The sequence below is a fragment of the Petaurus breviceps genome, unplaced genomic scaffold (assembly GCF_028583685.1).
Source record: "Petaurus breviceps papuanus isolate PSGF00001 unplaced genomic scaffold, PetGlider_PUasm1.0 90778, whole genome shotgun sequence".
NCBI classification, from domain to species: domain Eukaryota; kingdom Metazoa; phylum Chordata; class Mammalia; order Diprotodontia; family Petauridae; genus Petaurus; species Petaurus breviceps.
In genome coordinates this window covers 4,340,054-4,360,326 of record NW_027187343.1, presented here as the reverse complement: position 1 = coordinate 4,360,326, position 20,273 = coordinate 4,340,054, and the positions used below count along the sequence as shown (strand labels likewise).

Here is a 20,273-nt window from a genome sequence, read left to right as displayed (position 1 = left end):
AATAAGATTTTCTTGCCCCTTACTTATCTGTATTCAACCAGTGAATTGTTCTTCTTGTCAGAAGACCTACAATTGAGAGCAGTATTTTAGATTTATTCTCCCACGAGCTTTTTCACATGACTAGTGTGAAGCAAGCACTATATAAATCTTAGCTATTTATATTAACAATAATGATTAATAATATTACTAGAGGGGGGGCTACCAGGTGACAAATTTTTCCCACCATAAGTCACTAAGACGTCTACTTGGGGATACTGGTAATGATACCAGGGTAGTGAATATCCGTGTTGATAACAGACAAATCTTTGAAGGATGAAACTTTCAATTCTATAATTCAACCCAATTAAAAAGTTTTAAGTGCCTATAATTTTCAAGGCATTGTATTGAGTCATAAGGATAAATATAAGGACTGCCTAGATCCTGTTCTCAAGGAGCTTATAATCAGATGAGGGCAGGACAAAGATACAATTTTGTTGTTCAGTAGGCTTACCCCTTCTCAAAGATCATAGGTCTAGAAAAAAAAATCATCAAGACCAGATCCAATATAGATCCCCTGAGTCTTCTCCACTACCCTTCTTCCCAAACTGGAGAGCTGGTTGTTTGCTCTTCAGGAATTGTTATTTTTATTCTCTCATTTTGCTTTCAATCTGTGAGATATTAATTTTTTTTTTCTTTTTGGAGGGAGGAGGGCAGGGCAATTGGGGTTAAGTGACTTGCCCAAGGTCACACAGCTAGTAAGTGTTAATCTGAGGTTAGATTTGAATTCAGTTCCTCCTAACTCCAGGGCTGGTGCTTTATTCACTTGGCCACCTAGCCACCAGGAGATATTCATCTTTAATGCAAACTAAATTAGTTCTGTGATATTTCATAAGATGTTAAAAATAAAAGCGTGACCAAAGTCAAGATATGGGCCTTTAATGGGTCCCCTTCATCTGTTAATTACATGACTGTTGCAAAAATAATCCAGGGTGGTTCAGCAAGGCTTGTTCTTTTTTTTTTTTTAATTTATATACTTTTAGTTTACAACATTCAGTTTCACAAGTTTTTGAGCTCCAGATTTTCTCCTCCCCCTTCCCCCCCACGCCAAGGCTTGTTCTTTTAAAGAACAAACTGAGGGGCAGCTAGGTGAGTAAAGCTCTGGCCCTGGAGTCGGGAGAACCCTAATTTGGTTCCAGCCTGAGACACTTAACACCCACACAAAAATACTAGCCGTGTAACCTTGGGCAAGTTACTTAACCCCAATTGCCCTTCAAAAAAAGGCAAAAAAAAAAAAAAAAGGAACAAACTGGATTCCCTGGCTTCCTTCAAGTCCCAATTAAAATCCCACCTTCTATAAGAAGCCTTTCCCAACCCCTCTTAATTTTTCTATCTTCTTTCTGCCAATTATTTACTATTTATCCTGCATATAGTTTGTAAATATTTGGTTGCTTGTTTTCCCCATTAGATTTCAAGCTCCTTGAGGGCAGAGATTGTCTTTTGTTTTACTTTATATCTCTGTTGCTTAGCATAGTACCTGGCACATAGTAGGTCTTTATAAATACTTACTGACTGCAAGATCAGGTTGCTTCTTGCTCCTGCTTTTATTATTATTTCAACCTCTAGAAGGTTTTTTTCCTTGTCTTAATGTTTGTTCCCTAATTTTGCTAGGGTGTTGATGTCAGATTTGGGTCCTTGAAAAAATAATATTTAGGTTCATAAACTGTATGTTCAGTGTATCCCTTAGCCCAACTCTGCTCTTCTGTTTGGAAGATCACTGGTGTTTTTTTTTTTAATACTTTCTCCAGGTTCCTATGATTTAGCCTTAATTGGCAATGGAAAGATCACTCACTAGCCCCTGAATAGGGATCAGGATTACAATCCACCTTGCTGAGAAAAGCAGCTCAGAGGGTAGCAGCCTAAGCAAAGTACCTGTAAATTCATGGTCTATGTGAGAGATGACCCTGCATCATCTTTATGGACTTGGTTTCCTTATTGGTTATCTAGGGGTGATGGGAATGACAAACTAATAAAGGGATAATAGAGCATATGGATGAATGTCAAGGGCAATAGAAACACTTAATTTCATTTATTTAATAGTAGTGGGATGACCACGTGAATGTTGCTATAGAAACCATAACTCTTGAATTCCCTGACACTTGTGTATGTTGTTTTCAAATGAGGCTTTAATTTCTGAGATTTTGAAAAGAAAGGGAGAAAAAAGAACAAAAAATAGTGCCTGATGCCTCCGTCTCCTTGATCATGATTTTCTCTTGTTAATAAATTACTGATCCTTTCACCATACCATTCTTCCCCTCCTTTCCCCTCAGGGTCCCCAGGCCTCCAAAGCGCCCTTCGGACATTCTTACAGCAGATCCCCTTTTCTTTTTTAAAGGTCACATGCACCAGTACATCCTCACACATATTTATTTCAGTTCGATTTCCCAGCCCAAGCATTACAACGGTCAAATGCCCACAGATCAGAGAGCTTGACCCCCGAGAGAAGGAGATTAGAACTGATAGGATTTCCATAGCTGATGGAGATTTGTGATGGCAGGTCAGGTGTAGCAGGTGGGATCAAGGGAGAGTTGGGAAAGCTTCATTTATGGAGACACAGAGGAAGGTTTGGCAGCTCAGAAGGGAAAAAGCAGGACTTTCAGTGGGGAAAAAAGACAAATGAATGTCTATAGCTTTACTCTGGGATTTTTAAAGATCTATTGCCAAAGGCCCTTTTCAAGGACACTGTGCAGTTTTTTCCCCTTTCTCCTTTTCTTGTTTATGTCAAGCTTTGGTCAAGTGGATGTGTTTGTGTGTGTGTGTGAAGATACATTTTAGATCTGGAAAAATTCAACATTATGTTCTGTTTTTGGTAAAGGGTGGAAGGTACTGTGGAAACTTCTTTACACCAATGGCAACACGATATTGGATTACAAACTAAATTTAGTCCCACCGTTACATTGTTCTAACTAATTTGTGTAGGCTGTGTCCTACAGAGCTGCAATTTACTATGGTTATCATACACTTCCCAGACTGAAGTGTCCAGTGCACAGATTCTTGGGTCAAAGATGTCTTAGCCCCAGCTGATGTTGCACCAAGCACCTGTTCTTTTGACATTGTTTTCAGAAATGAGAATAACTCTGTCCATCCCCACCCCCGCCCAATTATTTGGTAAAAAGTCTTTCTCTTTTCACACCTTTCCCATCCTCTGAGTAGTCAACTTTGGACCAACCTGGAGAATTCTGTATGAAAAGAATTTGTGGGGAGAAAGTAATTAATGGCTGAAATAACAGTTGGTGAAAAGGAAGCCCTTGTCTGCCTAAAGTATAGCAACCCTACTCTGGTGCTACAATAGGGGCTGAGTGTACGAGATTAAACAGTTATCAGTTTGCTAATAACTCCCTGGCAGGCCACCAGATGATCATATGGTCTGGAGAACACCAGTAGATCATATGCAAATATTGCCTGCATATTCATCAAGACACCACATGGACAGTGTAAGCTGCTTTAATTATCTTTCAAGGAGAAGCAGCCGCCTCTGGCACATACACACGCCTGGCTCCGTTGGCGTGCTGTTGCTTGAACTAATATGGAAATTACTTGAAAGGAAAAAATATTAAAGAGAAGTGGTATCTGTCCTTGCATTCTGCATTCTTTTTAGCAACTAGGAGTTGAATTTTGATTTTGATTTTTGCACGTTCAAGAACAATTCCCATCGCCAAATCCAAAACATCTAGTGACACTAACTTCTCCTAGATGGAGATTTGGAGCTATTTAACCCTTTAGTTTTCATTGGGGAAACAAAGTCCTTTTAAAAAAGTCCAAAGGATGTCATAATATTATTATTATAAGTCACATTTACATAGTACTTATAAGCTTATAAAAAACTTTTACATATATCATCTCATTGGAGTGTCACAAAAACCCTGTGAGGTATATTTCATAAACACTGTAAAATCCATTTTACAGATGAGGAAACAGAGGCATTAGTGCCCTGCCCCTATTCACATAACTAACAAGTTAAATGAGTAGTATGCATGGAATGCTTCAGCAATGAGTGGGGGTGGGGTTAGGGTAATACAGATGATGAATTATTCCTGGATCATAGATAGGCAGTCTGTGGTGCTGATGTTAGAAGACTTTGATTTTGTTACTTACTAGCTGTGAGACCAGAGGCAAGTCATAACTTCTTGGGGTTTGAGTTCCTCATCTGTAAAATAAAAGGGCTGGACTAGATGGTCTTGAAATTTTTTTTCAGCTCTAAATCCTAAAATCCTAAATCCTTAATTGCAGTCAGGGATGTTATAATAATAGTTCACAAAAAAATAATAGTTCACATTCATATAGACAGCAAAGAAGTACAGTGGATTGATCTTTGGATCTGGAGTTAGGAAGATCTGAATTCAAATTCGACTTCAGACACTTGCTAGCTTTGTGATCCTGGGCAAGTCATTTAACTGCTATCTTCCTCAGTTTCCTCAACTGTAAAATGGGAATAATAATAATGGAACTTACCTCAGAAGGTTGCTGTGAGAATAAAATGAGATATTTGTAAAGCTTCACAAAGTGCTTTAAATATGTTAATTTTTTTTGATACAACAGCTCTGTAGGAAAATTACTCATAAGTGTTAAGTGACTGGCCCAGAGTCACATAGCCAGTGTCTTACATAAGACATCCTTGATAAGTTAATATTCAATTCTGTTCAATTCAACAAGCATTTTTAGTCTATTCTGTGAGAGGGCCTGTGCTAGGTTTGAAGATACAAAAAAAAATGCTCCCTGATTCCCAAAATAATAATATGTAGTATTTATATAGTGCCTATTATGTTCCAGGCACTGTGCTAAGCGCTTCACAAAAATTGTCTTCCTTGCTCCTTACAACAACCCCAGGAGGTAGGTATCATTATTATTTCCATTTTACAGTAGAAGAAATTGATGCTGAGAGAGGTTAAGAGATTTACTCAAGGTCACACTGCTAGTAACTGTCTGAGGTGAAATCCCAACTCAGGTCTTTCTGACTTCTGGCTCAGTTCTGGATCCACTGCTTCTTGGCCAAAGAACTTACATTCTACTAAGTACTTAGAAACCAGCAAGTATTATTATCCTGTATAAGGGGGATCAAAGGCTCATAGCGTTAGAGCTGAAATGAACCCCAGAGGCCATCTAGTCGAAGCTCCTCATTTTTACAAATGAGAAAGGTTAAGAGACTTGCCCAAGGTCACACTGCTAGTTTCAGTATTGGAAGCCAGTTCTCAAATTGTCCATTTGAGAAGTAACACCAAGGGTGGGGAACCTTCGACCTCGAGTTCGGCGCACTTGAGGACCTAGAGGGCTACATGTGGCCTCGAGGCCGCAGGTTCCCCACCCGTAAGTAACACCAGCATTCTAGTATAGGAAGAAACATTATTTTTGTACAACATTCAATGCATTACTGTGCATCACCATTGCAGTCCCGTCAGTTTAATAAAAAAGAGAAAATAAATGAGTTCGGAAAGATTTTTATCTGGCTCAGTAAATACTCCCCACTTCACCCTTCAACTCTCATAATCATAAAAGCAAAAGATGGGGTGAAAAACCAAAGGGCTTCAAAATCCCAAGCTAGTTGCTGTTTAAGGGCTTGCGTTACAGGCTTTGAGCAATAGAGGGCGTTCACGTCCCACTAAACACTCTGGCCTCAGCTACTTGAGGATGCGAATCAGACGCCGTTCGGTTTGACAAATCTGCAAGGTGGTTCCCCTCCCCCGCCCCCCTTTATCAACTCGTCCATTTCGCCTGGTGAGTACAGATGCGCTGTATATAGGCCGATAAGCAACACGTCACTAATGGCAATGATCTTTCTCGCAGCCCCTTTGGCGGAATACAAATGTAGCTGAAGGTGTGTGTTATGTGCGTTGTGTAGTTTCACTGAGGATAGATACCCTGAGAGGGTACCTGCCTCCCTAAAGTCCTCTTTTGAGTTGATCTCTTTCTCATTAGAAAAAGAAACATATGGGAAACTTGCACTCAATCCTGAAAGTCTTCATTCTGGCTTCACTAGACTGAGTTCCTGGAGGGTAGGGGCTTTTTTTTTTTTTATCTTTCTTTGTATCCCCATTGCAAACCTAGTAGGCGCTTAATAAATGTGTGCTGACTTGACTTCTTACCTTGCTTAGGTGGCTGTGAAAGCTTCCCACTCAGGGACTTCGGGGGTTAAGGGCTGTCAGGAGATGTCCGTATGGTTTTACCCTCCGCCTGGATGGAGCCCAACACCTGCTTTCCCCCGCCCACCCCTACCCCATCTCAGCGCCTTGTAGTGGAAACATCCAGGCACCAGCTTTGGTTGACCCTTTTGCTCCCCCGCCCCATCCCTCAGTCCTAATCTCCAGGCTCAGGGATGCCATTACACAACACGTGATCCGGGCACACAGCAGACCCAGCGAGAGGCGTCTAGCGGTGTGTTAATTAAAGGTCACAACAAAACAGACCTGCCAGCTCACCAGAAGAAATGTCGCTCCCAGGAAATTAAAAATGACACCCCAGAGCAGCCACGTGTGGAGGCCTGGCCTATGCCAGCATCCTGTCCTCGGGGGCACCTGCGCCACGGGAGAACCGAGAGGGAAGGGAAGGGGGAGGGCAGAGAACTGGAACCCCTGACACGCCACGTGTATTGGGGGGCGGGGAACTGTCTGTTGGTGTCTTGGGGCCAAAGCTCCCAGAGTTTCCATTAAGGCGGTTTCTCCCAGCAGGTCCTAAGTGTCACCTGCCCATACGTTGGCTAATTTAGCACGGGGTGAGGGGCGAGGGAATCGGGGAAGTGCGTTCCCTGTGCGGGTCCTCAGAGTTGGGGTGTCGAGCGGGGAGCAAAGGGGAAGAGCAGTAGGAAATCACCTTTCAAGGCTTAAGCCGAACATTTATTAGGGAAAGCCATCCTTTTTACAAGGTTTGTGGGGAAGCTTTCAGAGAACAAAGGGCGGGCGGAGAGGGCCGGGCAGGTCCGTGGTCCAATCCCTTTGGCGAGCCCTGTTTCAAAGATAAAAATCGAAAGCCGGTAAAAGGGAAAGGCCGGAGAGAAGAGGTGGGGGAGGCAGCAGTGCCCGCGGCCACGAGGCTCGACCTCCCTGCCCTCCTCGGCGGCAGCTTCAAGCTGCAGACGTGGTGCTCCCTTAGCCCTCCCGAATCACTAGTGCCCCGGGAACTTCCCGGGAAGGGACGCGTTAGACTTCCCTTCCTCCCCCTTTCTCTCCTCTGCCTCCTTCTTAAAGGAACAAACAAACCAACCAGCCCCAGCAGATCTCAATGTCACTCAGGAGTGCTGCAAAATAAAATGGATCCGCGCCGCTGCTGCTACAGCAGCAACAGCAGCTGCAGCAGCGGCAGCACATGCCTTTCCCGGGACTGCAATGAAGTGTTCTCTGAGGCTCCCTAGGCTTTGCTTACACATGCTCTGCAGCTCCTCCGCTGACCGGGGAAGGTTCCTATAGCGAGAACCTCCTCACTAAACTGTCAGGCACAAATGGGGAGAAGGATATTGGCTCCAGGAGTCTCCGAAGCTCCTCCCCAACGCTGGATCCTTATATTTTTGGAGGATTTCTTTTAACTCAGTTGCAAACCTTGCTGAAGGAAACAAGTTACCACAACACCAGTCAGCAGAGAGAGGGAGAAGTCCCTGCTTTGAGGCGAGGCCGAGCCCCTCTGCTTTTTACCTTTTCTGCAGCTACTCAGTGTGCGCGTACGTGTGTTGTGCATGTGTGCATTGATTTTTTTTTTTAAATTTCAATTGCGAAGAAAAACTGTATTTGCGGGGCTGGGAGAAATGCTAATTATCTGGATGTTACCGGTTCTGGGAAAATAAGGAGTGTAAGTGAAGGAAACCGAAGAGAACGAGGGGGGAAAATGATTTGAAGAGAAAGGGGGAAAGAATATAAACCACCCATCCCAGCTTTGGCTGAAAATTGGTGGTATCACTTCTGAGGCCAGTTACCGTTCATTTCATTATTTTTTTTTTTCAATGAAGAAACATTGAATTCAGGGCAGAGCATGCACACATCTCCATACAATCGGTGAACCTTTTCTGGGTTTGAAGATTTTCTGTTTGGATGTAACACTGGTGGAACATTTTAGACAGTGTCTTTTTTTGGGCAAAGTCACCATGAATTCTGTGGCTGGGAATAAAGAGAGGATCGCAGTCACAACCAGGAGCAGAAAATACGGGGTAAGTTGTCAGCAATAACGTGCATCAAAGATGCTTTAGAACCATCTGTGCGAGGGTTTTAAAATACCCCCCTGCTCTGTCGTTGTCTCTCTGTAAGCTGACATGTAACAAATGATACAAACAGGGTAACCTTATTAAGCTGCATGTTAACATCCTAAGCGTCCCTGCTTTCCCTTTTTCTGATACGGGAGCAAAGGGATCTCTGTGTGCAGTTCAGCTAAGGGAGTCCACTATGAGTGAGCGGGCAAAGCAAGCAAGACTGCATGTCTAGAAAGGTATGAGAAGCCTTCTCCTCCTGCATTATTTTAAAAGCGTCCCCCCACCCCCATAACTTTTGCACTATTGCTTCATATTTCAGCGGAGTTAAACTGAATTTCGGCGTTTGGGGATTTCTCTGATGTTCCTCTAATCGTTTCCCTCCCGCGGTTGTTAGCCTTTGACTTAAACCTAAGACTGACTGGGTACTTTGACGTTTTTGCTGGAATGAATCAAATCGAGTAGGGTTAAGTACGAAGTTCCCTTATTCAGGGTTTCTTCAAGACGGGGGCTCCTGGGATGTCACTCGTGGGTCCGTGTCCCTGGGTGGGGGAGGTGCACAGAGTGGATTCGGCAGAGTGAGATACTCTGAACTGCTTTAAAATGGGCGGGGGCACGGGGATTTCTTCATTACCTAAGTCATTTCATGCCCCTATTCATGGCTTTCCACGCCCCATCCAAGGTGTTTACAGACGCCCGGTGTAACCTGGTACATGGGTGCAGGTCTCTCAGGTAGGCTACACACAGGCTGTCGGCATTTACTTAAGGACAATTAAGGAGACAGATGGAGGGAGCATTTGGCCGCGAGCAGCAGAGGTGCCTGAACTTGAAACGATCCTGAGAAGCATACATCCACGCACACGCGTGCATACATACATCCACAGTCACGCACGCCGGAGCGAACTGTCCATGCATCCGCTTAAACCTCGCGTTTCTACCCTTCTCCAGGTGAACGAAGTCTGCTCCCCCACCAAGACCGCCGCCCCCTTCTCCCCAGAAAGCTGGTACCGGAAAGCGTATGAAGAGTCCCGGGCGGGGAGCCGGCCCAACCCCGAGGGCGCCGGCTCAGCGCTGGGCTCGTCGGGTACCCCGTCCCCTGGCTCGGGCACCTCGTCCCCGAGTTCGTTCACGGGCTCCCCGGGACCTGCTTCCCCTGGCATCGGCACCAGCTCGCCTGGCTCTCTGGGCGGCTCGCCAGGTTTTGGCACGGGCTCCCCGGGCTCGGGCAGCGGGGGCGGCTCCTCTCCAGGCTCGGACCGCGGCGTCTGGTGCGAGAACTGCAACGCCCGCCTGGTGGAGCTGAAGAGACAGATTCTGAAGCTGCTTCTCCCAGGCCCCTTCTCCAGCAAGGTAAGCCGGGCCAGTGCCTGGGAGAGCTGGGGCTGGGGGGAGGGGAAGAGGGAGTCAGCCTTCGGAGAACTAGGGAGACTATGCAGAAGGGAGGGGCTCAGGAGGAGAGAGGGGCTGGGCACGAACCTGAGTTCCCCGGGCATCCAGAGGCTTTTCCTTTGGGTACAGTGGCTGGGCAGCTTCTCAGGGGGCGGCCCCCGAATGTTGTTCTCCAGTCGCCGGCAGTTCCTAACCTATTTTATGTGCACTGGTAGCGAATAACTCTATAGGCGTTCAGCTACGTTTTCAACTAAGCGCTGGCATGTACTGTCTGGGAGAGCTGAACTTAACTGTCCCAGGAGGATGCTCCTACTCCGGGGTTCTCAGACCTGGGGATGCTCTTGATGCTTCATCACCCTCCTATGCGCGGCCCCCCCCCCCCCCCCGGATTTTTAAGATTCCTCCCTCCTAGACCTTATACTCTACCTTTCTCTCAGGTCTTTGCCCGTAGGCATGCATTGCTAGCAGACACAAAACGAATATCTATTCTGTCAGGATATTTGACAGACATTGGAATATGCTGATGGCACTTCCTCTCATCCTTTCTTTTTCCCTTCCCCACGTTGCCGCACGACCCTAGCCTTTTTTTTTCTTCTTTCTAATTTGGAATCAGATTTCTTTCCTCCACTAGTGTCCCTTGAAGATTTAAAACAAACAAATAGACCTGTGAAGACTGTGAAAGCAAATACCAGTTAAGAATCGGTGTTTCTCTTTGCCAGTTAATATCTTTCTCCTCCCAGAATCTTATACCCTGAAGTTAGTTGTTTGTTTGTTTTTAATAGCGTTGTATTGTGCAGAAAGATTAGAGAGAACAGCCCAGAAGAAGCATCCTGGAGCTCCAGAACTGATTGAGTGTTAATACACATTGGGTTCTGCCATAGCAACCCTCACATTGGTGCTGTGTGGTGAATGGCCAACCGGGCTCTTAGAATGTAACACAATGCAATCGTGTTTGCCCTGTTGGGTCCAAGTACTATCAAATGATAATATTTACTCTCCCACTTCAAAGAGTTTTCTTGGGTGTTTGGGGCAAAGAGGTGTCAAGAAAAAGAAGGGATTGCTCTCTAGGATTTTCTGATGCTGTTTATTCAGAGGCGTTTTCCAGTTTTTATTTCTGTGACTTTTGGAATGGAGTATTTGTGATGCTGTAAAGAGAGCAACAGAGTAACTCTCTGAATGCTTAGCTTGTTTGTATACAACCACCAACAAAGGGGGTAAAATTCTGAATGTTGGAAATCACCATCAGGAGAATTGTTTTCAGGATTTGCAGAATTTAGCTCAGGAATAATAATTAACTCTTGAATTGTTGTCAGAATGTTATATTTTAATGGAGGACAATGGAAGAGGATTTCAACCACCATTCATGGTCATGTAATAAAATTAGTCAGCAAACTAAAAATAAACTCTAGTGTATTTAGAAGACTGTTTTGCTCATTAATTTTATATATGCCAGAATAGTGCTATCTGATAAAAGGTTGTGTGGTACCTTGAGACATTAAATGTTATATTTGGAGGCCATAATTAGTCTTAACACTAGATCCCTTTAGGCCATTTCCAAGGATGCCTTTTATATAGAATGGGTTCTCTATGCTACTCTTTGAGGGTTATAATTAGTGTAATGGTAAATCAGAATGAACATGTACTGTTTCAGAAAAAAAGGGGGGGGGAAGTGGGGAGTAAAGCCAACAGAAGAAACTGGGTTCAAATTTCAGCTCTCTACTTACTACTGTTGTGATCTTGGAAAAGTCATTTAAACTTCCTCATCTGTAAAGTGAGAGTTTTGGACTGAGTGTTGGACTAGGGGACCACTGAGGTCTATGATGACATGCTACAATAAGAATATTGTTCCTACAATTAGAAGGAACAAAGGATGGAAATAAAATGCATCTGTTGGGTTTTATGGGTGGATTTTTGTTATTTATTGAAGAATGGCTGACATTTAAACAGATCTTTAAGGTTTGGAAAGTGCTTTAGGTATTTTTCCATTTGATCTTTGTAGCAGCCCTGTGAGTTAGGAGCTAGGAATCCCCATTTTACATATAAAGAAACTGAGACCAAGAGAAGTGAAGTAACTGGTACCTGGATTATACTGCTAGGAAATATCTAGGGCAGAATTTGAACTGAGGTCTTTCTGATTCCCAGTCCAGAGCTCTAATCACTGCACTATAGTGCCCATCTAAGCAATTGAAGCAGGTTGGAAATGTCATCTGGAATCTAATAAGAGTTAGCCCAAAATATTTTTCACTTTTTATTTACATTATGAAATATAAGGGACTTAGTAAAAGCTGATTATTTTGCCAGAGAGAAATGAATGTTCCCAAAACAGCATTATAGCAGGCATGAATCAACTTTCCATATAATCTTGCAGTGATCCAGGCAGGTCAAGATTTCATTCATAGGCAGTAGTCAGAAGGTATCACTTTAAATGTACACATGAATATTACATAATGCCACACTTGACTGCTATGTAAGTAGCCTGAGTTTTATATGTGGAACTATGCAGTGAAGCATGACTTTTAGTGCAGGAAAATGTACAATACTTAACCAGGAACAAGGATGCTTTTGATTAGCTCATTGTTAGCAATGAGGTGTATGTGTGGATTCTTGATTTTTAACTGCATGTATTTCTTCTGAACATCAACAGCTGGGATAATGATTCAAGGTTTTTGTGTTTTATTTAGGGAAGAAAAATTTTGGTGGTTGCATCCTCAGATTAACTATAATTACTGTTCTGCCTTTAAAATTTACAGTCATTTTAACCAATTAAATGCCATGTTCTCTGTTGCAATGAGGGCCATATGGCTTTAAAATCAATCCTTTCTTCTAACTGCATGAGCATTTATGAGCAAACTGTGTACCTCTCTGGCCCTTGGGCAGAGGAGGAGTTAAGTTTCAAAAGAACAAGAGGCATCATTGTGACTCAACCAAGTAGAGTTTGGACACTGAAGAGAGAAAATCGATTTTGGTGTAATTAGCAAAAAATGATCATTTTGATTGATACTAGAATGTACTCAGGAGTTTTCAGCACTAGTAGGTGATTCTGTGAACAAGTCAAAATTCTCAATGAGAAAGACAAGATTAAAAGTCATGGTATCTAAAGACAGGTTTGGGATTTTTTTAGCCCTTTCTCCCCATCCTCTCATGGATGAAAGCAATTCTGCCCTCTCTGTGCCCAAGTTTTCCTGTTCTCAAAATGAGGAAAATCATGCAAACAGCAGCATATTGTGGAATTTTTTTCAGATGATAATTTGCAAAATGCTTCAGTTTTTTTTTTTAATAGAAATGTGCTGTGTGAGGAGGTCCAGTTGTAAAGTAGGCAAGAGGCTTTTATGCCTCACCAGGTTTCTGGTTTCTTATAGCTCCCCTTTTGTCCTCTAAGCACTTTCTAGATATAGTACTGCTTCATGAATCCTCACATAATTCCTTTGGGAGAGGTAGCAAATGTTATTGAATTGCATTTATTTGATTGATGGGCAAGAGATATGAAGTCACTTGCTGAAGAATGCGTACCTAGATCTCTAATCTCCTCAATATTCTCTGGTAGTAAGTCTGGTCAAGCCTAAGGGGTCACCAGGACTCCTGCAAGAACTGGGCTCTTTGGAAGATGGTGGCAATAATAACAATGATAACAGTAACAGCAACAATAACTAACATTTATATAGCACTTACTATGTGCCAGGCCCTGTACTAAGTGCTTTGCAATTATTATATTGCATCTGATTCTCATTATAACATCCACTGGGAAGGAGGTACTGTTATTATGCCAATTTTATAGATAAGGAAACTGAGGGAAACAGAGATTAAATGAGTTAGGTGCTATTATTATCCTCACTTTGCAGATGAAGAAGCTGAGGTTGAAAGTGACAGGTCTGCTACATCACCTAGCCTCATGTTCAAAATTCAGTCTTTGATGTGTATTCCCCGTTATCTCTCAAATGCCAAGTCTCAGGTCTTTGTCAGAGGTGAACTGTAGTGTTAAAATAACTTCTAAGTCTCAGGTATCACTATAATAATAGCTGATATGTATAGAACTCTTTGGGGCAGCTGAGTGTTGAAATGGGTGGAAGGCTGGGCCTGTTCAAATCTGGCCTCAGAAACTTACTAGTTATGTGACCCTGGGCAAGTCACTTAATCCTGTTTGCCTCAGATTCCTTATCTGTAAAATGAGCTGGAGAAGGAAATGGCAAAACCGCTCAGATATCCTTGCCAAGAAAAACCCAAATGGAGGCTTGAAGAGTTGGATATGACCTAACAGCAGCAACATAGAACATTTTATATCGTCTCATTTAATTCTTGTGGCAGCTGTGGGATAGATGCCTTACATCTTCTCATCCCTGTTTTGCTGATGAGATGACTAGCACCTATCTCAAAGAGTTGTTGTGAGGATCAAATGATATATTTGTAAAACACACAGTGCCTGACACATAGTAGGCTCTATAAAAAATGCTTCTTCCTCATATTTTACAGATCAAGTTTGGGGAGCAGTTTGGTGACTTGCCATAGTCACTATCTAGTATCAAAGGCAGAATTTCTGACTCATCTAGGACTTCTCCTACTCTATGGTTTCATTAGAGATATGCATAGTAGGGAGGCCATGTTTGTGATTAAAAACAAGCATGTGTTACTCTGTCACTGGACCTCTTCTGGTATAGTAGACAAAGCAGCTTGGGGGTTGGTGTTGGTAAGAACTGGGTTTGGATATTGCCTTGACTCTTACTTTTTGTTATTTTAGGAAAGTCATTCAACTTTCCTCAGTCTCAGTTACCTCATCTGTAAAATGGGGATAATAATACCAAGAACACCTACTCGAATTTATTATTTGGCTCAAAAGAGATAGTAACAAAGGTTTTAAAACAAACAAACAAACAATCAAACTGTCAAAGATGCTAGCTCTGCCCCTGTGTGAGCCTGGGCAATCAGTCAAGAAGCATTCTGTAAATACCTACTATGTGCCAGCCACCATGCTAAACACTAGGGATATAATTAGAAAAGTGAGACATTCTTTGCTTTCAAGGAGTTTACATTCTACTCTGGGGAGATGTTTATAAATATGTAACTATGATACATATATATGTGTATACATAGTATGTATGTAACCCTCCAAAAGCACTATATACAGATATACGTATACATATAAAATTAATTTTTTCATGTTTTATTTTGGAGAAGCATTAACAAGTTAGGTGTCTTGAAGATGGTGCCTGAGCTGAGCTTTGAAGAGAGGTAAGCGAGGAGGGGGAGGAAGGAGAACTCTCCAAGTTTAGAGGAGGGCCTAGGCAAAGGCATAGGCATGGGAGATGTAAGATTGTATGGAAGGAAGAACAAATAGGTCCATCTAATTGGAGCATAGGGTTCAGGGAAGGGAATAAGGTGTAACCAGCCTGGAAGGGTAGTTTGGAGCCAGATTTTCAAAGATCTTTAATGTTAAACTTAGAAACTTGCATTTTATCCTAGAGACAATGTGGAGCCATTGAAGCTTCTTGAGGGAAAGTGACATGTTTAGATAGGAATATTAATTTAGAAGCTGTGTCATTAAATATTTCTTTAAAAATTTTATTTTTTTCAATCAATAAGCATGTATATTCTCCTTTTTCAATGCCTACCCCCACCAAAAAAAACAACAACCCAAACCCAGAATCTTTGTAACAAATGTCACACAAAACAAATCCCTAAATTGGCCATATTAAAAAATGTATCTTATTTTGCATCTTGAGACCATCACCTCTCTGTTGGGAGGTTGATTGCATGTTTCAACATTGGTCCTCCAGAATTCTGGTTGGTTGTTGGATCATCAGAGTTCTTTAAGTGCTTCTATGTTTGTCTCTATAATGTTGTTGTTATTGTACAAATTGTTCTCTTGGTTTTTCACCTCATTCTGCATCAGTTCATACAGGTCTTCCCTGGCTTCTCTGTGTCTGTCTCTTTCACATTTTTTTTGCTGCACAATAGTATTCCATTACATTCATATAATAATTTTTTTCAGCCGCAAGCCTTATGAATTTTCCCATTTTCATTGCTTATCATAGATATAATATTCCATTTTATAATTTTTCTCACAAGTTGAATCAGCATATACTTAGACTTCTGTGGTCTATAATTTATTGCAATCTTTATAAACATTATTAGATGTTTTTTGAGAATTTACTGTGGCTGAAGAATTCCTCACACAATGACCAACTTGATGAGGAATTTTTCCAGTCAGTAAACATTTATCAAGTACCTAATATGTGCCTGGTACTATGCTAATAAGCCCTGGGGATACCAAGAGAGGCAAAAAACAGTCCTTGCCCTCAAGGAGTTTACAATCTAATGAGAGAAGACAATACACAAAAAGGAAGCTGAAAATCCCAGCAGGGTGCAGGGGTAGGGAACGAGGAAGTACCAGGCATGGGGCGGGGCTGGGGAGGGGTGATGGTAAACTCCAGAGAAGTGAAGTTAGGTAGAAAATTTTAGGTAGGCGATTTGTAGGTTATTCGTGGTCATACATATAGGGCTTGTTTTTGAAGCCTTTCCAGTTTGAAAAGAGTCAAATTCCTAAAAGTAGTCAGCCCTCAAGGCAGATTCTTCATTGACACTCTGTTGGCATAGTCTTCAAGGACCTTTCACCTTTCCATCTCCTCCAAAGCGTTGGAGTAGGATTTTAGTGGTACCCTTCTATGTTGGGAGTTTTAGGCATCTACATGCATATATGTTCACAGGTGACTTTTTTCAGAGTTCCCTGTTGCTTACTTAGTTTTGGGAAGAAACTACTTTCTTAAGGGTCACTAGTGACCTTGCAATTGCCAAATCGAGTAAACTTTTTTTAGTTTAATCTCTTCCTTGACATCTTTGTAGTCTTCATGCTATTGCTAACTTCTGGGTACCCTTTTTTTTCCCTTGGCTCTCATAACACTCAAATTTCCTGGTGAGAACCTGAATTAAAATCCTTGATCAGCCATATACCATCTGTGTGACCTTTCTATTCCTCAGTTTTCTCATCTGTGAAATGACTTCTAAGGTGCCTTCCAGCTCTAGATCTAAATGCTTCTTGGTACCTTTTCTGCCTTGGCTCTTTATAACAATGAACTCTCTTGTTTCTCATCTTACCACTCTGACCACTCTTTTCCTGGTTCCCATTCTTCCTCTTACTAGCTTCTAAAGGTGGACAATATCAAAGACAAATCCTCTCTTTTCTTTTTAGATCCTCTCCCTTGATGATGTCATATCTGTTCCTCTTGCTCTTATTATCACTTCTATGTGGATGAACCTCAGATCTGTGTCTACAACCCATTCTCTTGAGTTCCAGCCTCATATTTCCAAATGCTTATTAGACCCATTCCCTTTGGGTATCCTTTAAGCACATCAATCTCAACTTGTCCAAGACTGAGATCATCTTCCCCTTCTCCTGACTTTTCTATGTACATGTGGAATACTCATTTCTACCTGTTGAAATTCTACTGGTTGTTCAACGTCCTGCTGAAATGCTACCTTCTCCTTGAAGACTTCTCAGATTGCTTCTATCCCGTCCCCCAAAGGCAAAAGTGACTGATCTCTCTTTTCTCCCAGAACTTGTTCTTAACTTCTCTTATGCCCTTATCCTCTTCTGTGTGGTACTTGTCTACCTGCTGTAGGTGAACAGCTAGATTTAGCTAGTCAAGACTAGGTCATTGATTTAGAGTTGAACAGGACTTTGGATCTGGTCTAACCACCTCATTTTATGGATGAGAAAACTGGGGCTTGGCATGGTTGTGATTTGCCCAAGGTCACACAAGTGGCAAACAATATGAAGGAAGGAAGCAATCATTTATGAAGTATGCCAGGCACAGTATTAAGCACTTTACAAATATTGTCTCATTTGACCTCCAAAACAATCCTATGAAGAAAATACTATTATGATCCCCACTTGACAGTTGAAGAAACTGAGGAAGACAGAGATTAAGTGATTTGCCCAGGGTCCCATAGCTAGGAAATATCTGGGCCTGGATTGGAAGTCGAGTCTTCCTGACTCCAGGACGAAGTCTTTTATTCATTTTACAATCTAGCTGCCTCCTAGAGCAGGAATTGACTCAAATCCACTGCCAATTATAATATACTTCACTACCTATAGTGGAAAGCTCCTTGAAGGCAGGGACTATGCCATTCATCTGTATATCTCTCAATCACCTTCAAATTGCTACTGACTCCAGGAGAGTGAATAATTATTCTTAATGACAAATTGTAAATAATACTGATCCTTTATCTGTTAAAGACCACTCATTCAGAAACTTTAGTATATGTAGCATCATATGAACTGGATATGCAGTTTCCTAGTATACATAGATGCTTGGGGAGGTGGGATTAGATTGTAGAAAATAAATGTATTCTGTTAAACCTTTTGGACTTTAAATGACAATGATTATACAAGTACAGCCCCTTTTCACCTTGTAAATATGCTATAATCAGTGACGATTCTCTCTCATTTTATAGATATGAAAATTAGGGCAAAAAGTTAATATATATTTTTAAGATAACAGGCCTTCATGATAGAGAAAAATAATTATACAAGTGTAGATTTAGAGTACAAAGGGACCTCAGAGGTCAGTCTAATGTCTACTCACATTAAAAATCCTGTCTACCATATCCTTAGCTTCAAGTCTCTGTTTAAAGACCTCCAGTGATGATAATTTACTCCATTGGTACCATTTCACTTTTGGACAGCTCTTCTTGTTGAGAAGTTTTTCTTTATGGTGAACTCTGGTTTCCATAATCTCTCATTTATGGATCATCTAGACTGTCACCTGATGAAGGTACTTGTGGCAACAAAGCTTCCACCAGATTTTTATCCCCCTCCAATCTAGTGGGAAGAATTCTTTCCCTACTAAACAATAATACCTGAATTGTAATCCTTCAGCTTTCTCCCTGGTAATGACAGAAATTGGGATTAATAAATAAAACATATTGGGGAAAATCAGGACCCCTGAATGAAATGCATGGAAGAAGAGATTGGGTTAGGATTCTGAGGATCTGAGAGACCAGCTTTAAGTTTGAACTTTGGGCCATTTGTACTCCTTTTGAGATTTCTTATTTCCAGCTAAGAAGCAAGGGAATGAACATTCTGATTTTTTTTCTTTTAAGTCACTTTATTAAACATCTAAAGTAGAAAGTGCATTCTAGGTGCTTATTAATATTAGAAATGTCATGTCTGACAAATTCCCTTTAATCAATCCAAGAACAGATTTTTTTGTTTGTTTTTTTAAACCTATTTTCACTTGTATGTTGTAAAATTATACTTGTTTTTTGTCTGAGATAATTACAATTTAGTCTTTCCAATTTCAGAGCTATTCAGTAGTCAGAGGATTTGCTAATAAATAATATTAATAATGAAAAGTCCCTGCAGCATTTAGCATAAAAATGTTACTGTTACCTTGTAGGGGTTTTAGAAAACACTTCCAGTGGAGCAGGACAGTACGGAGTCTTTCCTCCAATCCTGAGCAAGTGGCAGAATAATGGAATGTCTGTCTGGCCTTTAATTTTCAAATAATCAGAACTAGTTTGTATAGGGACTTAATTCACTGCACAAAAACCCTAGGCCCCTAGTAATTTCTTTTTCACTCATTGTAATTCCAATAGGATTATTGCATTAGATTTGCGATTTTTAAATGACTGGGGGCAGTAATTTGTTGCCATTTGGAAGGATTAGTTTCATTAAAGTTTAGGCAGCAACCACTGTCCTTGGTTATTGCATCCCAGGTTATAGTAGCAAACCTTTTCCTGCATTTCTCTTTCTCTCTCATTCCCACCCTTACTCCCATCCCCTTGAAATATTGCAATATTTTTCATCGAGGAACCCTAAGTTCTGTTAGCACCATTTATGAAGGCAGGAATTGGCATAGGATTATGGTATGAGAAATTCAAGTACATTTTTCCAGGAAGAGCAGCTGAAGGTCACCATCAGTCTAGCTGGCTCAATGGGAGATCTCTGATTGGGAGATAATATTATGATTACTTTCCCACTCCCATCCCCTCTCCTCCCAGAATCACATGATAACCTTCCTTTGAGGCTGAGGGGTGAGGATGGGGAGAGGAAGATGGGGGGAAAAGTATGTGAGGTTGTCATGATTCTGAACTGTGCAGATTTCTCTGTTGGAATGTAACGGGCTGTGTGGTGAGGGGAAGGGAGAGGAAAGAAGCCTTCTCATATTTATATTCACTCAGTTGAGACTCTACTGTCAGCCCTTTCAGAACAGAAGACTGCCTGAGGGCCTTAGCCTGCCCTTTTCGAAAAGGAGGGTATTTAAGCTGAAAATTTCAGTGCAAAGTCAGCAAAGCTGCCAGACTTCTCCAATCTTGTCCTCTCACAGAAACTGCATTGGCCAGGGCAGGATGGGGTTGATATTTCTTTTTCAGAAATATGAAGTTGATTTTCTTCTAGCAACTATCCTTAGGTACTGAGCTGGCCATTGGGATTTCTGTTAACTCATGGAACTTCACTGTGACCTTGTTAGTACCTTTTAGAGAAGTCCCCAGGTAGATTCTCACCTGAGTTCTTCAAGAGGTGAGGAGTTGCATCTTAAAGCATGTTTGTGATTAATGTAGCCTTGTGTGGGCTTCTGTGTGAACATGTGTTGTGAACAGTGAGACTTCTTCAGAGTTGATTGCTTTTAAAATATTTAGTGGATTAACCACCATGTATTGACCCACCACATATATTGACCCACAACACCAC

General features: G+C 41.7%; 1 protein-coding gene across 1 annotated transcript in view; it reads left to right on the top strand.

The window, feature by feature from the left end:
• Positions 1-7,021: 7,021 nt before the first annotated feature.
• The window catches only part of KIF26B (kinesin family member 26B), a 628,846-nt gene continuing 615,594 nt past the window's right edge, over positions 7,022-20,273 (top strand). Inside the window, exons 1-2 of the mRNA XM_069069145.1 lie at positions 7,022-8,164; positions 9,149-9,550. Coding sequence (XP_068925246.1) covers positions 8,102-8,164; positions 9,149-9,550 — 465 coding nt within the window. The 5' untranslated portion in view covers positions 7,022-8,101. The remainder of the gene's footprint in view (positions 8,165-9,148; positions 9,551-20,273) is intronic.